Source organism: Bombina bombina, chromosome 9 (genome assembly GCF_027579735.1).
Source record: "Bombina bombina isolate aBomBom1 chromosome 9, aBomBom1.pri, whole genome shotgun sequence".
Classification (NCBI taxonomy): domain Eukaryota; kingdom Metazoa; phylum Chordata; class Amphibia; order Anura; family Bombinatoridae; genus Bombina; species Bombina bombina.
This window is the reverse complement of record NC_069507.1, coordinates 228,341,329-228,362,164: the sequence shown is the minus strand read 5'-3', so window position 1 is coordinate 228,362,164 and position 20,836 is coordinate 228,341,329. Positions and strand designations below refer to the sequence as shown.

The 20,836-nt window shown below is 36.7% G+C and overlaps 1 protein-coding gene across 1 annotated transcript in view; it reads left to right on the top strand.

Moving 5' to 3' along the window:
* Nucleotides 1–10,987: 10,987 nt before the first annotated feature.
* Nucleotides 10,988–20,836, top strand: part of ENO4 (enolase 4) — a 55,680-nt gene continuing 45,831 nt past the window's right edge. The window contains exons 1-3 of the mRNA XM_053691754.1: nt 10,988–11,176; nt 12,197–12,325; nt 15,913–16,103. Of these exons, the coding sequence (XP_053547729.1) occupies nt 11,015–11,176; nt 12,197–12,325; nt 15,913–16,103 (482 nt within the window). The 5' untranslated portion in view covers nt 10,988–11,014. The remainder of the gene's footprint in view (nt 11,177–12,196; nt 12,326–15,912; nt 16,104–20,836) is intronic.

Below are 20,836 nucleotides of genomic sequence, written 5' to 3'. Positions count from 1 at the left end.
ACAAACATCTTAGCAAACACAACCATAAAGCAAAATGTTGATAATGTCATATGTAATGTGCTGCTGTGCATTAGAAATACTAATTTAAAGGGACACTGAACCCACATTTTTTCTTTTGTGATTCAGATAGAGCATGAAATTTTAAGCAACTTTTTAATTTACTCCTATGATCAAATTTTCTTCATTCTCTAAAAAAGTGCTTTCCAGAGTTCTGAACCAAAAAAAAAAAAAAAAAAAAAAAAAAAAAAAAAAAAGCTTAGATGCCTTCTTTTTCAAATAAAGATAGCAAGAGAATGAAGAAAAATTGACAATAGGAGTAAATTAGAAAGTTGCTTAAAATTGCATGCTCTATCTGAATCACGAAAGAAAAAAATTTGGTTCAGTGTCCCTTTAAGTACTTTTATCACGCAGTACAGATTTAATCACCTGCTATTTCATGTTCACTGAGATGTTGTTTTATTTTGCTCACGATCACTAACTGCCTGTAACCAGATAAACAATGTTTATAAATATATGTTTGTATCTTTGCTACAACTTTACAGCAATCACCATGCATGTTTCCTTCCCACAGCATGAATAAAAGGCATCCTCTTTATTCACACCCAGCTGGTATGAAGTGCATAGCTACAGAAAGAAACTGCTCTGCTCGCGTTGCTATCTCAGCAGGGCCGCCCCTCTAATTTGTTTGATGCTGGTATTTAACAGCTAAAGACATAATCTTCCTGGGGATGCTGCCTTCGTTTATCATGTTTCATTTAAACATTTACAAAGCATCCACAACTAGTGCTATGGTGCCCTGAATGAAAAGAACAGTGGAGAGAGTTTAAACCCTTACTTAAAAAGACAAGGTGTATGACTGTGAACCATGATGATCAGTAAGCAAAATACAAACTCAGATAAAAGCCAATATCTATATGTTTATTGTCCATTTAAAGGGATATGAAACACATTTTTTGCTTTCATGATTCAGAAAGAGCATGCAGTTTTAAACAAGTTTCTAATTTTCTCCTATTATCAAATTTTCTTCATTCTTTTTGTATCTTTATTTGAAAAGTAGGAATATAAGCTGAGGAGCCGGCTCATTTTTGGTTTAGCACCTGGGTAGCACTTGCTGATTGGTGGCTAAATGTATCCACCAATCAGGAAGACCTACCCAGGGTTCTGAACCAATAGACAGATAGATATTGGCATTCATCTGAGTTTGTATTTTGCTTACTGATCATAATGGTTCACAGTCATACACCTTGTCTTTTAAAGAGACATTATACACCGATTATAATTTAACTGCATGTATTAAGACACTACTACAAAAAGTAATATACACAGATACTAATATAAAAACCCAGTATAAAACCTTTAAAAAACTTACTTAGAAGCTCCCATTTTAGCACTGTTGATACGGATAATCTGTAACACCCACTGAAAGTGGCTGAGAGCAGCCCCACCCCTGCATATGAAAAGACCAATTATACAAACAGAAGCAATGTGAAGTCTGTATACATCAGTATACATATAAAACTTTGGGGCTTGGTTAGTAGTCTAAAAATCAGCACAATGTTATTTATAAATAAGCAAAACTATACATTTTTACAAAAACACCCCCAGATGGGCTATATAAATTGATCATCTACAACACATTTATGCAAAGAAAAATCTAGTGTACAATGTCCCTTTAAGTAAGGGTTAAAGGGATGGTAAATGCAAGCTATATACTAAATGCCAGTCTATGTACAATGTAAAAATAATATGAGTTTAATTCATCAAAAATTCATATTTTACAACTTATTATATTAAACTATATCTAAGCGCTTCTTTACTATGTTGTCCACCATCTGCCCCAACACAAAGACAATTTTTTTCTCATCAGTAACGTTTTTTCATCTTCTAATCAAAGTCATGGTGTTTTGGCATGAAAGAAAAAATATTGCGCATGCATTAGCGACATCATGCTTCTTGTATTTTTTCATGAGTCGCATATGCGCATTACAATTTTTAAGACACACATGCCCACAGCTCATCGTATACAGCTTATACACGGACCGCATAATTTGCAACATTTTATTTTGATCGTTAGGAATGGGGAATCACGTTCTCTGAAAAAATGCAGCACATAACAAAAACATCCAGCTCCCACGGCTCCGGAGATATAAAATGAATCATTTGAGTGATTCATTGTATTCTCCGTAGCGAAAATATCAGCATGCACAAGTCGGCAAGATTGATTTTGACGGCTCAGTATGTAAACAATGATTTGCGTGACTCGCTTACATTTCAGCAGGACGGGTTACAAAGATCATATGCAATCTGTTAAAGAAAGGTCACGATCACATCATTAATATTTATAGAGGGAGTGGGGACGATATTGAAAAAAAAAAGAAAATATACAGGAAATTTAAAGGGGGCGGAGCTTCGGCATGAACGAATGGATATGTAAGTTTAAAGTTTATTACACAAGACGATTGTAAATTAAAATGATAACTTAGAGACTATTACTAACAAGTATTGATAAACAGACTAACTAGAAACCACAGGGCCCAGGTGCAATAATCTAAGAAGGCCCCCCCACCCAAAATAAAATGTGAATTTAATACATATTTTTTTTAACATTTAACACAGAAAAAAATGTGAATCAGATTACATGTTTGCAAAAGAAGGTACCATGTGCCCACAGTCTGAGCTGGTCTGACCCCCTATTACTGTATATAATGACACTGTTTAACCCACCAGTACTGTATATAGTAAGTTAGTGACACAGTCTGTAATCTGCCGGTGAGATGGCTGGCCTGACCCTACTCACTCCAGTACTTTATAAAGTGACCACAGCAGTCAGTGACATGGTCCAGCCCCCCTGTACTGTATATAGTGGTACTGTATAGTGACACTGTTTACCCCCCGCACCCCCATGCTGTAGTAACAAAGTCTGTAATTTGCTGGCTCCACAAACATACACACATACATGCATAGACACACAGTCACATACATACATACATACATACACACACACACACATAAACACCAATGGGTAAAACAGAAACATTAACCCCTGTAGTCAGAGACACTAGTGAAGCATCACATCACACTCAAATGATATCAGTGCAGGCAGTGGCAGGTCAACCATTTTTATTGAAGCTGGGCCCCCACCCTCGGGGGCCCGGTTGCAGGTGCGTCCTCTGCACCCCCTGTAGATAAACAATAATTGATGGTCTGAAATATTAAAATTTACCATCACTTTAAAACACTCTCCAGTGTTCTTTTCATACAAGGCCCCATTGCACTATTTGTGGCTGCTTTGTAAATGCCCCTCCTAGACATTTAGCTTTGCCACAGACCACTCTGCTTATCAGGCACTGATGTCTCATGCCCAGTTCCATGTTTTGAGTAGAATATATCATTAGTTAATAGGTATCATTAAAGGGATATTAAAATGTAAGAGATTGTAATACACAATTTTGCATAGTTAAAAAAAGTAATATTCTTTTATTATTTATTTTGTTCCCTTTTCCTTTAAATAATTTACAATTAAAATTCTTGGTTTTCTAAATTCCTTTCTATAAAGTAGCGGGCTCTGCCATGTTTGAAGTTAAGCTGCCCCTTATCTGTTTCCCCTGCTGAAGACAATTAGGAACAGATATAAAAGAGACTGTCCAAAAAGGAATTTCACACAGCTTTGCTTGCACAGAGGTAAAGAGAAAACTAGTTCAAACATGGATGTAATTTATAGAAACTAAACCAATAAACTTATATTTTCAAAATGTTATCAACTACATCCGCATATTATTATAAGGCTAATCTTTCTTTGACTACATCATTAGGTCTAACATGTATTTACTGTTTAACATCTTTTTAAAGGGACATAAAACCCAATTCTTCTATTTTATGTTTCAAATAGAGCATGTGATTTTAAACAGCTTTCCCATTTACTTCTATTATCTAATTTGTTAAAAAGGATACCTAGGTAGACACATGAGCTGCTGATTGGTTACTGAACATAAATGTCTCATGTTATTGGCTCATCCCATGCATTAGCTAGCTCCCAGTAGTGCATTGCTTTTTCTTCAACAAAGGATAACACGAAAATAAAGAATATAAGATTATAGAAATAAATTGGACATTTTCTTAAAATGAAATTCTGTTTCTGAATCGTGAAAAAAAAAATGTGGGTTTCATGTCACTTTAAGCATCAATACATAATTTTGCTATGTGCAATCAGTTAAAGGGGCATAAAAGAGCAAAAAGAAATGCCCTGATGTGTTTATTATTGCACTATTGTTTGCATATACAGTCGTATGCAAAAGTTTAGGCACCACTGAAAATTTCCATGATTTTCATTTATAAATAATTCGGTGTTTGGATCAGCAATTTAATTTTGATCTATCAAATAACTAAAGGACACATTAATATTTCAGTAGTGAAATTAGGTTTATTGGATTAACAGAAAATGTGCAATATGCATTAAAAAGAAATTAGACAGGTTCATAAATTTGGGCACCCCAACAGAAATATTGCATCAATATTTAGTAGAGCCTCCTTTAGCAGAAATAACAGCCTCTAGACACTTCCTATAGCCTGTAATGAGTGTCTGGATTCTGGATGAAGGTATTTTGGACCATTCCTCCTTGCAAAACATCTCCAATTCAGTTAGGTTTGATGGTTGCCGAGCATGGACAGCCCGCTTCAAATCCCCCCACAGATTTTCAAAGATATTCAGGTCTGGGGACTGGGATGGCCGTTCCAGAACATTGTACTTGTTCCTCCGCATAAATGCCAGAGTAGATTTTGAGCAGTGTTTTGGGTCGTTGTCTTGTTGCAATATCCAGCTCCGGCGTAACTTCAACTTTGTGATTCCTCAACATTATTCTCAAGTATCTGCTGATATTGAGTGGAATCCATGCAACCCACAACTTTAACAAGATTCCCATTACCGGCACAGCCCCACAGCATGATGGAATATACACCAATTTTTTACTGTGGCTAGCAAGTGTTTGTCTTGGAACGCTGTGTTTTCTTTCCGCCATGCATAACGCCCCTTGTTATGACCAAATAACTCAATCTTTGTTTCATCAGTCCACAGCACCTTCTTCCAAAATGAAGCTGGCTTGTCCAAATGTGCGTTTGCATACCTCAAGGGACTCTGTTTGTGGCGTGTGTGCAGAAAAGGCTTCTTCCGCATCACTCTCCCATACGCTGAATTGTTTTATGATGCGCAGTGACACCATCTGCAGCAAGATGATGTTGTAGGTCTTTGGAGGTGGTCTGTGTGCTGTTTTTAAATGTTCTCACCATCCTTTGCCTCTCTGATATTTTACTTTTGGGTTTAACAAGAACTGTGCCTGCAGTCTTCCATTTCCTCACTATGTTCCTCATAGTGGACACTGACAGCTTAAATCTCTGCAATAGCTTTTTGTAGCCTTCCCCTAAACCATAATGTTGAACAATCTTTGTTTTCAGGTAATTTGAGAGTTGTTTTGAGGCCCCCATGTTGCCACTCTTCAGAGGAGAGTCAAAGAGAACAACAACTTGCAATTGGCCACCTTAAATACCTTTTCTCATGATTGGATGCACCTGTCTATGAAGTTCAAGGCTTAATGGGCTCACCAAACCAATTGTGTGTCCCAATTAATCAGTGCTAGGTAGTTACAGGTATTAAAAACAACAAAATGGCAAGGGTGCCCAAATTTATGCACCTGTCTAATTTTGTTTTGATGCATATTGCACATTTTCTGTTAATCCAATAAACCTAATTTCACTACTGAAATATTACTGTGTCCTTCAGTTATTTGATAGATCAAAATGAAATTGCTGATCCAAACACCCAATTATGTATAAATGAAAATCATGGAAATTGTCAGGGGTGCCTAAACTTTTGCATACGACTGTAACTGTGTGGTTATCTCCTAGAAAGTGCTTAAACACATAGTTAAAGTAATCTTCAGAGCAACAATGGGATCTACATGGACACATCTGGTAAACCAATGACAAGAGGGATTTGTGTGTAGCCACCAATTACCAGCTAGCTCCCAGTAGTACATTGCTGCTCCTGAGCCTTCATAGATATTCTTTACAACAAAGCATACCAAGTAGGGTTGCCACCTTTCCGGGATTGACCCAGACAGTCTGGGTTTCAAATTGTGTGCCTGATTTTACAGTCTTCACAGGATTGGACATGAAAATGTTTGGGTTTACCCAGTCCCCACACTTATCTCCCAAGTAGACCTGTGTGCCCCATTTCATGAAGAGCTATTTACCTCCACAGCACTGCTCAAGTGTTGCCATAGACTACAACATTCACCATTCATGTTTACAGATAGTTTATTGTAGGCTTTAGCTGTAGAGAACTGCAGGGATCGCTGCCTAGGGTGACCATATTGCCGCTTTAAAAGGGACACATATGAAAAATACATATGTCAGGGCTGTTTAAAGAAATGTTTTGTATAAGAACCCTGACATATGTATTTTTCATATGTGTCCCTTTTTAAAGCAGCACTATGGTCACCCCGACGCTGCCACATTCCCTGTGATAACTTTTAGTGAAAGATACAGACCCCTGAGCAACTCCCCTGGTGAACATAGCAATAGAGATTTCAGTGGAGGTTGGGCTTCCAACATGGAGGTGCAAACTGCCTTCTTTTAAGCCCATTAATGCCCCACCCCATCCGCTGCGTAGATAATGGTCAGAATGACAGAATGAAAAATATCTGAGTTTTTTCTTTAATGATTTCCTGCAGAATATTGTTCAACTAATATAATACCCATACAGAACCCAATGATAAAGAGGAACAATTAAATAGTCTAAAATTAATGGGGCCACATCATTTTTCTTACCAATGAGACAAGCTGTTTGATCCCATTATATTTGAAAACATGCTAAAAAATATTATTTCCATGGCTTATATTTCAATTTGGTTTCTGCTGTCTTGTCCTTTTCTCTGATTGTTAGACAATGAGCGCTTCTTAGTCTTCATTCACAGCAAGATTAGTACGTTTCACTATATTCTATAAAGAATTGTTTTTTTATAAGGTGGCAAACTCAATGAATGAAGCATTTTTTTCCTATTCATATTTTTTTATTCAAATAGATATATTTAATTACCTATACTATCTATTTGTATTTATTTTCATAGTCCGTCAACTAAGAACCTATTCCATAAATATAAGATTTTTTTTAAAAGATATTGCTACTGTGTGCACGGCACAAATGTGTTCGGGTTCGGCCTGAAATAAAGGTGGCCACCATAATACCAAGAGAATAAAGTGGATTTAAGAATAAAATTAAATTGATATTTATCATCAAATGTTAATAAATATAATAAAAAAATAGAGGGAACATTGCTTACTAGGCTTTGAAGCTTACTAAATCTGCTACACCCCGGAATCAAGTCTGTCTATAGCTTATTGTAATATAGATCTAATTCCAGTGATCCTAAATTTTTAAATTGATTTCTAACAATATGTTAACATCAGGACCCTATAAATACACTATTATTCTATTTTACTTTGCAATTAAACTAGTGATTAAAGTTGTATAAACTAAAAAAAGAAATTAAATTGAAAAACTCTTTAAATTGCATGCTGTATCTGAACCATGAACATTTCATTTTGATTTTCTTGTCACTTTAAAGGGTTTACCCTGAACAAAATAGTATAGTTAAAAGGAAAAAAAAAAGATAATTACTTCCAGTATTTTGAATGTGTCACTATGCTATGACTGTATACAAGGGCAGCACGTAACAGCTTGGTTTTATGACACCTTGCCACGCCAATGCTCTCCAAAGAGAAATATAGGGTTGCCACCCTGCCATGATTTTACATGGCTGGTATTTTAACCCTTTAATCGTGTTTTACAACACGTGGTCAGCTCAGCCCCCTGTATAATTCCCAGAAACTACTAGATGCCAAGAAATAAAATAAAAATGTTTAAGCACTATACATCACATTATAAAAGGACATCAAAAAGGCCAAAACATACCCTATACCCCGTATTTTAAAGCCCAGATGTCCCTCATTAAAATAAAACCCCTAGAAAAGTTTTAACCATAGTGATCACCTGGTGTGAATAAATGTGCATTTATTTGAGTAGGGGCTCATGGGAGCCCCTATGTGTAAACCACAGTTAAATAATTATACCAAAAGGTACTAATTTATATAAACATAACCCCTTGTTCTTTTGACGATAGAGTTTAGAAAAAAAACACACTTTTCATTACAACCTTGTTTACTAAAACTGTTAATACATATTTTTTTTTTTTAAATAAAGGGGTATTTAGGCACTTATAACAATGCATCAAAAATGACCTAACTACCCCCATGGCCCCATTTAAAGCCCAGAATCCCCTTTTTAAAATAAAGCTCATGTAAAGTAATAGTGATCACCTGATATGAATAATTGTCCATTTATTTTCATAGAGACTCATGAGAGCCCCTATATGCAAATCAAAGTTATATAACTATACCAAAATACCCTTATTTATATGAGGATAATTCCTTTTGACTACAGAGGTTAGAAGAAGAAAAAAAAACACATGCACACATTATTGTTTGCAAAGTTTTTTACTAAAATTTTTATAAAAATATACATTTTTTCAAAACTTTTATTGCATGGTTCTCACATGTCATGATATATTCATAAAATAACATAAAAGTTTAAATCTGATAGGTCTGCTGAACCCCCCCCCCCCCCCACAATATTTAATATGTTTGGGTTTCGCACTGAAAATTACCTTTAGTGGAGATTAAATGTGACTAGCATGTAAAAACTCCAAAACAGCTCAGCACAGGGGTGGAGATGGTTCATTAATTAAAGGACCACTAAATACAGTATAATTCCATAATTAACAAGTTCATAATAAATAGGCTTACCATCATTTTTAGAGGTGAAACTGGGACCACCTGGTGCGGTGCCAGTGGGGGTGTGGTCAGGAGCGTGGTCAAGGGGGCGTGGCAATTACAGGTCCTTTTAAAGTAGTAGCTTTTATGTGTGTAATGTTTCGTGGATACTCTACCCTTCCTCAGTCAAACAAGTGAATCACAGTTTAAATAGACCATAACACCACCCCCTAGTGAAAAAGGCACCATTACGTTGTCATGGCAAATAAATCATTAATCTAAATCTCAGATTCTAAATAATGCCAAACATCAAGCATAATTATCACTTTCATAATGATCAATTTCACAATTTAATATCTGCAGTGTAATATGTGTTTTATGTGTCTAATTAAGGAACAGAGCCAAATACTGATAAGGCATAAATATAAAATTGAATGAAAGTAAAAAAGAAACACGTACCTGCTAAAGCTGTTTAAGAGGCTACTCTATACCATAATGCAGGAAGATTACAGCCAAAATGCTATCCTGCATGAAATAAAGCAAGATCCAGGCCAAAAATCCTGCCTGTCTGTACTTCCTAGTCATACCCATATGATTCCCCTAAAGGTGTATTACCGGCAATGTCACCAGGGGTCGGGGGGGGGGGGGGTGTTAAATTCTTAGAAAAATAAACCAAGTAGTACTACAAAATAAAAAAAAACTATGCTGCTCACTCAGCCTGTATTACTAAATGTAAACTTTGAAGGACACAAACGTTAAGCTAAGCAGGGCTGTATGTAACAAAGTACCAGCATCTATATATGCTGGAGATCCTCAGTCCAGTCATTTTGAATAATGTGTCTGGGTTTCAGGTGGTCTGAAACACGGACACATGATTTGAAACCTGAAGGTGGCAACCCTACTGGGACAGAATGAACAACTGGGTGGGACACTGGGACAGCGCCTCCAAACCGGGACAATCCCAGTAAAAGTGGGACCTCTGGTAAGCCTAATAATAAAAGACAATGTACAAAGACTTACTCTGAATTTCAAATAGGCAGATTTTTTTTCCCTGACAAATATAAACAACAAATATTTGCTGGCCCCCATATCATGTGATAGCCATCGGCCAATCACATACTAGTATGTATACCCTATGAACTTGTGCACATGCTCAGTAGGAACTGGTGCCTCAAAACTTGTGTATATATAAAAGAAATTTAATAGAAGTATTGGAAAATCTCCTAAAATTGCATGATGTATCTGAATTATAAAAATTCGATTTTGACTTTAGTGTACCTTTAAGGGGTTTAGCTTAAGGTCAATGCATAACAATAAGAATAAATATAGAAATAAACATCTTATAATAGTGAAACATAATCTAAGTGTGTCTGAATCTAAATATGAACAAACAATCATGCAAAGGGACATGAAACCAAACATTCCAATTTACTTCTATCATCTAATTTGCTTCATACTTTAGATATCCTTAGATGAAGAAATAACAATGCACATGGGTGAGCCAATCACAAGAGACATCCATGTGCAGCCACCAATCAGCAGCTACTGAGCCTATTTAGATATGATTTAAAAAATGATATCAAGAGAATAAAGCTAATAGGGGATAATCACTTGTGCTGCTTTCTGGGAGTCAAGAAGGAATAATGTATAATCCCAGTATGTTTTTGATAAACATAATAAAATATGATGCAGCAGGTAATGGTGGCATCAGGGCCCATAGCAACCAGTCTATACATAGGTGTTAGCAGAATAAGTAAATCCTAATGCAGGGGAACCTTTTATTAGTGCAGGTTGTAGATTTATCTATTTATCCTTATTCCGAGCAGCATGTACGTCTGAGCTACCTTGGGGGGACCGGGGAGAAGCTCTGTTGAGTAGGTCTTCTACTGATGAGGAGTTAGGGGAGCATGAGATTTCTCCTATCCTCCAGATCCTATAGACGCAAAGCTGCCATTACACAAATGTACTCCCAAGAACACAACCACTACACAGTATAATAATATTAGCCACCTAAACCTGCAAAACATAACGCATGCGCAGTGCACTGCAGAGACCGGCAGCTACTCATTCTCATACCAAGGAGCCTTGCCTTGTTGCCTAGTAACCAGGAAAGCGTCAATGCGGCCTAGAGCTCAGTACTGCGTTAGCTGCAGTCTGGGACTTCTACCCCGGAGTTTGACGATAGGACAAGATGAGTTACGGCCGGTGCAATCAGTCCCGGGAAGTCCGGGCTTCCTATGAGCTAAAACAGGCGGCTGCTGAATTCTACAAGTCCCGCAATGTTCCTGAAAGGCTGGAGGAGGCGCTGAACAGCACATTTTATGTCAAACCAGAAGACGTCTACGGGCACTTGGTACGCGCATCAGCCTTCTAGTCTGTGGGAACAATTGGTATAGATAAAAACTTGTATGTTCGTGTAACACGGCCAAATAGTGCACAGGGAGCTCCACTTTTTATTGTAAGATATATTATGGAAACGTACAGTGTCCTCCCAAAGTGCTACTCAACAACATAATCAATTCAAAATGGTGTGATAGTCAAACATATAATGTAAAAGCAACTAATGAACTTTGTAAGTCTGTCTATCTATATCTATCTATCTTATCAATCTAGTTGTCTATCTATCATCTATCCATCCATCCATCTATCTATCATCTATCTATCTATCTATCTATTTTATCTATCATCTACCTATCTATTATCTATCTATCTTATCAATCTAGCTGTCTATTTGTCTATCTATCTATCTATCTATCTATCTATCTATCTATCTATCTATCTATCTATCTATCATCTATCTATCTAATCAATCTATCTGTCTGTCTGTCTGTCTGTCTGTCTGTCTGTCTATCTATCTATCTATCTATCTATCTATCTATCTATCTATCTATCTATTTTATCTATCATCTACCTATCTATTATCTATCTATCTTATCAATCTAGCTGTCTATTTGTCTGTCTATCTATCTATCTATCTATCTATCTATCTATCTATCTATCTATCTATCTATCTATATCTATCTATCTATCTATCTATCTATCTATCTATCTATCTATCTATCTATCTTATCAATCTATCTGTCTATCTATCTATCTGTCAATCTATCTATCTATCTATCATCTATCTATCGTCTAAGAAAACCAACTAGAATATCAAACCAGTGTAAAGTAAAAATAAATAAATATTTTTTGGTAAATTTTTAACTTCGCTCCTGAGCAGTCATTGATATTCTTCAAACAACATTTATGCAATAATAATATAATATACATTTCCAATATTGTTATCTAATTCTATATTTAACATTTTAATTCTATCACTGCTGATTTTATGTTGTTGAATAGTTTTTATTTTATTTTGTATCTTATCTTGCAGGCCAATTTCTTTGCAAAATTATCCAAGACCCCAGTAATTAGTGAAATAAAGGGGAAAAAAGTTCTTGATGGAACCGGTAAAGCAACGTTGGAAGTTGAAGTGTTTTGTACAGTCCAAAACATTGACAAGGTACTCAAAGTATAACACAATGTCCATAATATCACTAATTTCTCTATTCTTAAGGTTATATTTCCCTTTAACTTAGTAAAACAGGACAAAAGGAGTAAAAACATCGCAGATGAAGGAAAACAGATACCTGTCCTCTAAAATTATTAGTGTCAGCATTTTTTTACCATTCCCCAGTTTTGCATAACCAACACTGTTATAGAAATATACTTTTTACTTCTGTAATTACCTTGTATCAAAGCTTCTGCAGACGGCCTCCTTATCTCAGATCTTTTGACAGACTTGCATTACAGGCAATTAGTGCTGACTCTTAATTAACTTCACGTGCATGAGCATAATGTTATTTATATGAAACACATAAGCTAACAACCTCTTGCTGTGAAAAACTGTTAAATGCATTCAGATAAGAGATGGCCTTCAAGGACTTAGAAATTAGCATATGAGGCTACCTAGGTTTAGCTTTCAACTAAGAATACCAAGAGAACAAAGCAAATTTGATGATAAAAGTAAATTGGAAAGTTGTATAAAATTACATGCCCTTTCTGAATCGTGAAAGCTTAATTTGGACTTTACTATCCCTTTAAGTGCCACGTTTGAGTTTATAGGTATCAAACAAACAAAACATATAAGTCCAAAAAATGTTTAGTGGCAGAGGGCCAGATTTAGGTAAGGTTCCAGGGTAGGGACAGGAAACCCCAATTTTTTCTTTTGTGATTCAGATAGAGAATACAATTTTAAACAACTTTCTAATTTACTTCTATTATCTAATTTGCTTCATTTTCTTGGTATCCTTTGTTGAAGAAGCAACAGTGCACTACTGGGAGATAGCTGAACACCTTGGGTTAGCCAATAACATGGGGCATATATGTGCAGCCAACAATCAGCAGCTCCTGAGCCTACCTAGGTATCCTTTTCAACAATAGATACAAAGAGAACAAAACAAATAATAGAAGTCAATTGCAAAGTTGTTCAAAAATACCCACTCTATATGAATCATGAGAGAAACAAAATGGGTTTGATGTCCCTTTAAAGATGATGTATCTTGGTTTGGTTGATACAAAATGGTAAAAAAAATAAAATAAACTCTGGTAAAGCTGAGTTGAGAGTAATGTTTTGCATTGCAAAGTCTAAAAGATTGTAATAATGAATAGAGATTTATGTAAAGAAATACATAAGACGCTGATACAATACCAGATTGCTTTGCTCGCTCTAATCTCCTAAAAGCTTTGCTTTTAGTTTCTAAACAAGAAATCTTTTTAACTCAGAAGCTCTTTTGTCTTCTTTATATTTATATTTTTATATTTGTCTTCTTTATATTTATATTTTTATATTTGTCTTGTTTATATTTTTATATTTGTCTTGTTTATATTTTTATATTTGTCTTGTTTATATTTATATATTTGTCTTGTTTATATTTATATTTAAGAGATAAAAGTGTCACTGTTTTAAAAGAAGTCAGAATATGATATTAATTGAAACCACACAGAGTTCAGTTGCTCATAACCCTTTCGAGATAATGAATTTGCAAGATCTGTAAATATAGACAATGGTCCTCAGAGATGATTAACATGCTCTCGCATTGTAACTACAATAAATAGTAATGGCAGAAGCTAGGTTTTCTTCTTAAGGCAATGTCAGGATAAATAAAGAAGCATAAACTCCAAGGTCCTTATTGTAGATGTTTCTCTGTACACATTAAGTGTATCTGACTCACAATTACTATTCTGTGAATAAAATGAGATAAGTGCCAGATTTATGATATGAAAAGGGAGAATATAAATTAAATTTTTCATTAATTACTTTTTAGCCTTGATGAATAAATATCATAGAATATATATGTAATATCATCAGTCACTGAAGGGCACTCTCAGGTCTTAAATGGATTATTCTTTATTTCTTCAATATTTAAAAAGACATCAGAGTTGTCGCCGTTTCTGCATGGAGATGCTGAGACAGAGGTGAGAGCAGCTGAATTGCTGCATGTGAAAATCCTTGTATATAAGCCAAAATATTGCTGGCTTAAAAAAGCGCTTGTGAATAAGCCGAAACGTCGACAATTCTGTTGTCTTTTTAAATATTGAAGAAAGAATAATTATTTTAAGATCTGAGAGTGCCTTCAGTGACTGATGATATTATATTATTGTATGAATAAGGATTGCACCCGGGCAAGTGCTTGGACAGATCCGGATATATATATATAAAAGAGTAGAGAATGGACAAGCGCACAGAGGGGGCACCCCTGGTGAAGTATATCTATATCAAGCTCGTTCACTATAATAAATGTGTAAATGCACAATCACGTGATTCAACCTCATCCAGTATGAGGTATGAATAAGGCACTTGGTTATAGATGATCTCTCTTCCTGGTCTCCTTTCGTGATATCCACTAAGGTCCTCTTCTCCTTTTCGCATCTGGCCAAATGGGACAAGCTCAGGTACCACGTCAAGGTCCTTTCCAATACCTGAGTCCCTAACACAGCCACACAATGCAAGCTCGAGAGTGCCCCCTCTGTGCGCTTGTCCATTCTCTACTCTTTTAGAACTACCTGGGGAGGATTCTTCTTTCTAAGCAGACACTCCCATCTCGGACACAGCAGCCGGAACTAGAGGCATCTGGGGGAACAGTCATAAGCCTGATTAAAGACCGGACAACTTTGTGGACTGCCCTATATTCATTTTTTGCTGGACTGGGGTTGTATGTATGTAATTAGGTGATACAGGTAAAAGCACCAGGAGCGGTACATTAGAATATCTAAAACAGAGGACTTACCACTCCATGTTTTAACTATACCTGTATTTAGATGGGCTAATTGTGTACAATATACCATTGTAATTAGTTTATTCTGCACCTGGTTTACTCCCAAGTATCAGTGCAACATCTACGAGTGCAGACATATCCATTCTTTTGTATATATATATATATATAAAACACAACCTTAGCACTCCCTGTAAGGTAACAATGGCAGTGCAGAGTCTCCAAACACACTCCAGTATATATATATATAATGCTAAATGTTTTGCATAAAAAAGGTTATTATTTCAAAACTAACAGTTAGTGCAGGTAATGGACAGATTGCTTAGTGGTTGATAAGGACACTTCCTACAGTTCTATTTGTGAACACAAACATGCCCTACAACCATAAAAACAGCACAAGGAAATCCATGTTTAAAAAAATGCAAAAAAAATAAATATGTAATGCCCTTGTGCTTACAGGGCCGTAATAGTAAAATAAATGACATGCTCTAATTTGTTAGAGCATTTCATTTTAAGACTATCAACCCTACACTACTGTGTGTTTAACACCCACAGTAGAAGTGCTGCTTTGGGACCTGTAGAGCACTGCAGATCCCGAGCAGAAACTGCCACTAATCCAATCAGCAGTGCTAGTTGCACATCAGAGTTATGTGACTAATGCTCTGTGGGTCAGGACTGTCACTTCTACTTTGTGTTTAATACACAGTAGTGTAGGATTGATAGTCTTAAAATGACATGTTGTAAAGAATTAGAACATGTTATTTTTCGACTATCACGGCCCTTTAAGATTACATTTATTATATCAGTTTGTGTTTTTCTTTTCATTATGTTGTAGAGTGTATGCTCTTCTGTCATCTCAGCTTGTTCAGATCTGTTACACCATACGTCAGCCAATGCAAATGGATTCGGTGAAGAAGAAAGAATTAACTCCATTGATGTGGCCATTGAATGGATAAAAAATGACTTAAGCCCATTGCTGAAAGGAATTTCACCGAATGAACAGTTAAAAATTGATCAGCTACTGAGGTAAACTAGAAAATATTTATCTTTGTGAAGATTTTTATATATATATATAGCCAAAAGTATGTGGACAATCCTACTAATTATTGAGTTCAGGTATTTCAGCCACCCCCTTTGCTAAAAGGTGCATAAAGTCCAGCTCATAGCCATGAAATCTCCATAGACAAACATTGGCACATTGGCTGTACAGTGGGTCTGACTGAAGAGCTCAGTAACTTGGCACAGCCATAGGATGGCACTTTTGCCATAAGTCAGTTTGTGATATTTCTGCCCTATTAGGGCTGCCCCTGTCAACTTTAAGTGCTATTATTGTCAATCGAAAGCGTTTAGGAGCAACAACAGCCCAGCCATAAAGTGGTAGGCCCTGCATACTCACAGAGAGCGAGCGTTGAGTGATGAAGGGCCACTTATCATTTGTTCCATCGCTCACTACGGAGCCTATATGCTTTTTTATACATTTGCATAATATGAATGTTTTCATGATCCTCTTAAATTGTTGATACATTTTAAATAATTCAAATGATATATATTATTAATTCCTACTTAGACAGATTTGTCTCCATTTAGATCAGACTGTAAATCTAGTTGGACTACAGAATCTAAGGTTATTCAGTGGTTTTGAGATATAAATCTCTCATGTTGGGTTATATAACAAGGTTTTGCACTGGTGTTTTACATTTTATACTAAATACATTTTAGAATAGCTACAATGAATGAAATCAGTTTTACTGTTCAATATCAGTATTACCCTTAAAGGGACATTAAACACTAAATACATGCTAGATAGAATGATGCATTCAAAGATTAGTCCATGACTAACATGCAGATGTATTTTTTAACCCACAGCACTTTTCCATTTTCTGTCCGTTTGGGACCAAGGCTATTTTTACATTTCTGCAGTGTTTGTGTTTAGCTGTAATTTTCCCCTTACTCATTTAATGTACCCACACATATTATATACCGTTTTTCTCGCCATTAAATGGACTTTCAAAATATACCATTATTTTCATCATATATTATAATTTACTATAATTTTTTTTATAAAATATGAGGAAAAAATGGAAAAAAAAACACTTTTTCTAACTTTGACCCCCAAAATCTGTTATACATCTACAACCACCAAAAAAAACATATGCTAAATAGTTTCTAAATTTTGTCCTGAGTTTAGAAATACCCAGGGGTCGATCCGATATAAATCAGATTTTTTTAACTTAATTCCGATTGGCTGATAGAATCCTATCAGCCAATCGGAATTCGGCGGACGCCATCTTGGATGACGTCATTTAAAGGTACCTCATTCCAAGTTCAGCGGTCGGCCGGGATGGATGCTCCGCGGCGGCGGAGCAAAGAAAGAAGATTGAAGATGCCGCCGGAAGAATGAAGACTTTGCTGCCGCTTGGAGGAAGACGTCGCCGGAGGAAGAATTCTTCTTTGCCGCTTGGAGGATGACATCGCCGGAGGAAGAATTCTTCTTTGCCGCTTGGAGGAAGACATCGCCCGGATCGGATCAGGAGTTCGGCCCGGTGTGGTGAAGACAAGGTAGGGAGATCTTCAGGGGGGTAGTGTTAGGCTTTTTTAAGGGGGGTTTGGGTGGGTTTAGAATAGGGGTATGTGGGTGGTGGGTTGTAATGGGGGGGGGGGGTATTGTATTTGTTGTATGCAAAAGAGCTGAATTCTTTGGGGCATGCCCCACAAAAGGCCCTTTTAAGGGCTGGTAAGGTAAAGAGCTTTGAAATTTGTTGAATTTAGAATAGGGCAGGGAATTTTTTTATTTTGGGGGTTTATTATTTTATTAGGGGGCTTAGAATAGGTGTAATTAGCTTAAATATCTTGTAATGTTTTTTTTATTTTTTGTAATTTAGTTTAGTTAATTTAATTGTATTTTTAGATAGATGTTTGTAGTTTATTAAATTTATTGATAGTGTAGGTGTATTTGTAACTTAGGTTAGGATTTATTTTACAGGTAATTGGGTAATTATTTTAACTAGGTAGATATTAAATAGTTAATAACTATTTAATATCTATTATACCTAGTTAAAATAATTAACAATTTACCTGTAAAATAAATATTAACCCTAACATAGCTACAATGTAATTATTAATTATATTGTAGCTATCTTAGGGTTTATTTTATAGGTAAGTATTTAGATTTAAATAGGAATATTTTAGTTTATAAATGAATTAGATTAATTTAATATAAATTTAGTTAGGGTTAGATAGAGTTAATATAGTTAATATAAATACTATAGTAACTATATTAACTATATTAACCCTAATATAATTAGGGTTAATATAGTTAATATATATAATGTAATACCTATATTAACTATAATATACTTAGGGTTAATATAGATAATATAGCTGGCGGCGGGGTAGGTAGATTAAATTAGGGGTTAATCATTTTAATAGAGATGGCGGCGGTGTAAGGGGCTTACATTAGGGGTTAATAATTTTAATATAGATGGCGGCGGTGTTAGGGGCTCACTTTAGGGGGTTATAGATATAATATAGCTGGCGGCGGGGTACGGGAGCGGCGGTTTAGGGGTTAATAACTTTATTAGGTTGCGGCGGGGTAAAGGAGCGGCGGTTTAGGGGTTAATAGCTTTTTTATTGTTAGGCTAGTGAGGGGGGATAGCGGATAGAGGGTTAGACAGTGCGGGCTATGTTAGGGAGGCGTGTTAGACTTGTTGGGCTACGTTAGGGAGGCGTGTTAGACAGTGCGGGTGTTTTAGACTTTAGTCAGGTTTTATAGGCGCCGGCAGTTTCTAACGTGCCGCAAGTCACTGGCGACGCCAGAAATTTGTACTTACGCAGATTTCTGGACATCGCTGGTTTGTGAGACTTACGGCACGTTAGCATCTGACGGCGACTTATATGGGATGGCTCGAGTTGCGAGCTGAAACTGCGGGCGACGCCGGTTCCCTCGCTTGCGCCGCAAACTGCGATCGATATCGGATCGCGCCCCAGATGTTTACATGTTCTTTGCTTTTTTTGCAAGTTATAGGGCCATAAATACAAGTAGCACTTTGCTATTTCCAAACCACTTTTTTTCAGAATTTGCAATAGTTATATTGGGACACTGATATCTTTCAGGAATCCCTGAATATCCATTGACATGTATATATATATTTTTTAGAAGACATCCCAAAGTATTGATCTAGGCCCATTTTGGTATATTTCATGCCACCATTTCACCGCCAAATGCGATCAAATAAAAAAAAATTGTTCACTTTTTCACAATTGTTTTCACAAACTTTAGGTTTCTCACTGAAATTATTTACAAAAAACTTATGCAATTATAGCATACATGGTTGTAAATGCTTCTCTGGGATCCCCTTTGTTCATAAATAGCAGACATATATGGCTTTGGTTTTGCTTTTTACTAATTAGAAGGCTGCTAAATTCCGCTGCGCATCACACATGTATTATGCTCAGCAGTGCAGGGGTTAATTAGGGAGCTTGTAGGGAGCTTCTAGGGTTAATTTTAGCTTCAGTGTAGTGTAGTAGACAACCCCAAGTATTGATCTAGGCCCATTTTGGTATATTTCATGCCACCATTTCACCGCCAAATGCAATCAAATTAAAAAAAAACGCTAAATTTTTCACAATTTTAGGTTTCTCACTAAAATTATTTACAAACAGCATGTGCAATTATGGCACAAATGGTTGTAAATGGTTCTCTGGGATCCCCTTTGTTCAGAAATAACAGACATATATGACTTTGGCGTTGCTTTTTGGTAATTAGAAGGCCGCTAAGTGCTGCTGCGCATCACACGTGTATTATGGCTAGCAGTGAAGGGGTTAATTAGGTAGTTTGTAGGGAGCTTGCAGGGTTAATTTTAGCTTTAGTGTAGAGATCAGACTCCCACCTGACACATCAGACCCCCTGATCCCTCCCAAACAGCTCCCTTCCCTCCCCCACCCCACAATTGTCCCCGCCATCTTAAGTACTGGCAGAAAGTCTGCCAGTACTAAAATAAAAGTGTTTTTTTTAAAAAATAAATAAATACATTTTTAGCATATTTACATATGCTACTTTGTAGGATCCCCCCTTAGCCCCCAACCTCCCTGATCCCCCCCAAAACAGCTCTCTAACCCCCCCCTCTGCCTTATTGTGGGCCATCTTGGGTACTGGCAGCTGTCTGCCAGTACCCAGTTTGCAAAAAAAATGTTTTTTTTTTTTAATTATTATGTTATTTTTCTGTAGTGTAGCTTCCCCCCCCCCACACAGACCAATCCCCCACCCCCTGATTAATGTATTTTTTATATATAAATACTATTTTTTTATTAACTTTTTAACTTTTAATACAATCTTTTTTTCTGTAGTGTAGCGGTTCCCACCCGCTCCCTCCCCGTGCACGCGATCGCCCCCGCCCTCCCGTGCACGCGCGCGCCTGTGCGCGCCTCCGATCACCCCCGCCCACGATCCCGCCCCCCTACACATCATCAAGGCCATCGATGGCCGCCACCCGCCTCCCGAACCGGCTCCCACCCACCAACGAATTTAGCCGGTGATGTCCGGTGCAGAGAGGGCCACAGAGTGGCTCTCTCTGCACCGGATTGCTAAAAAAGGTTATTGCAGGATGCCTCAATATCGAGGCATCACTGCAATAACCGGAAAGCAACTGGAAGCGAGCAGGATCGCTTCCAGCTGCTTTCCAGACCAAGGACGTACGCCACACGTCCTCGGTCATTAAGTGTATTTTTTTTGAGGACGTGTGGCGTACGTCCTTGGTCGT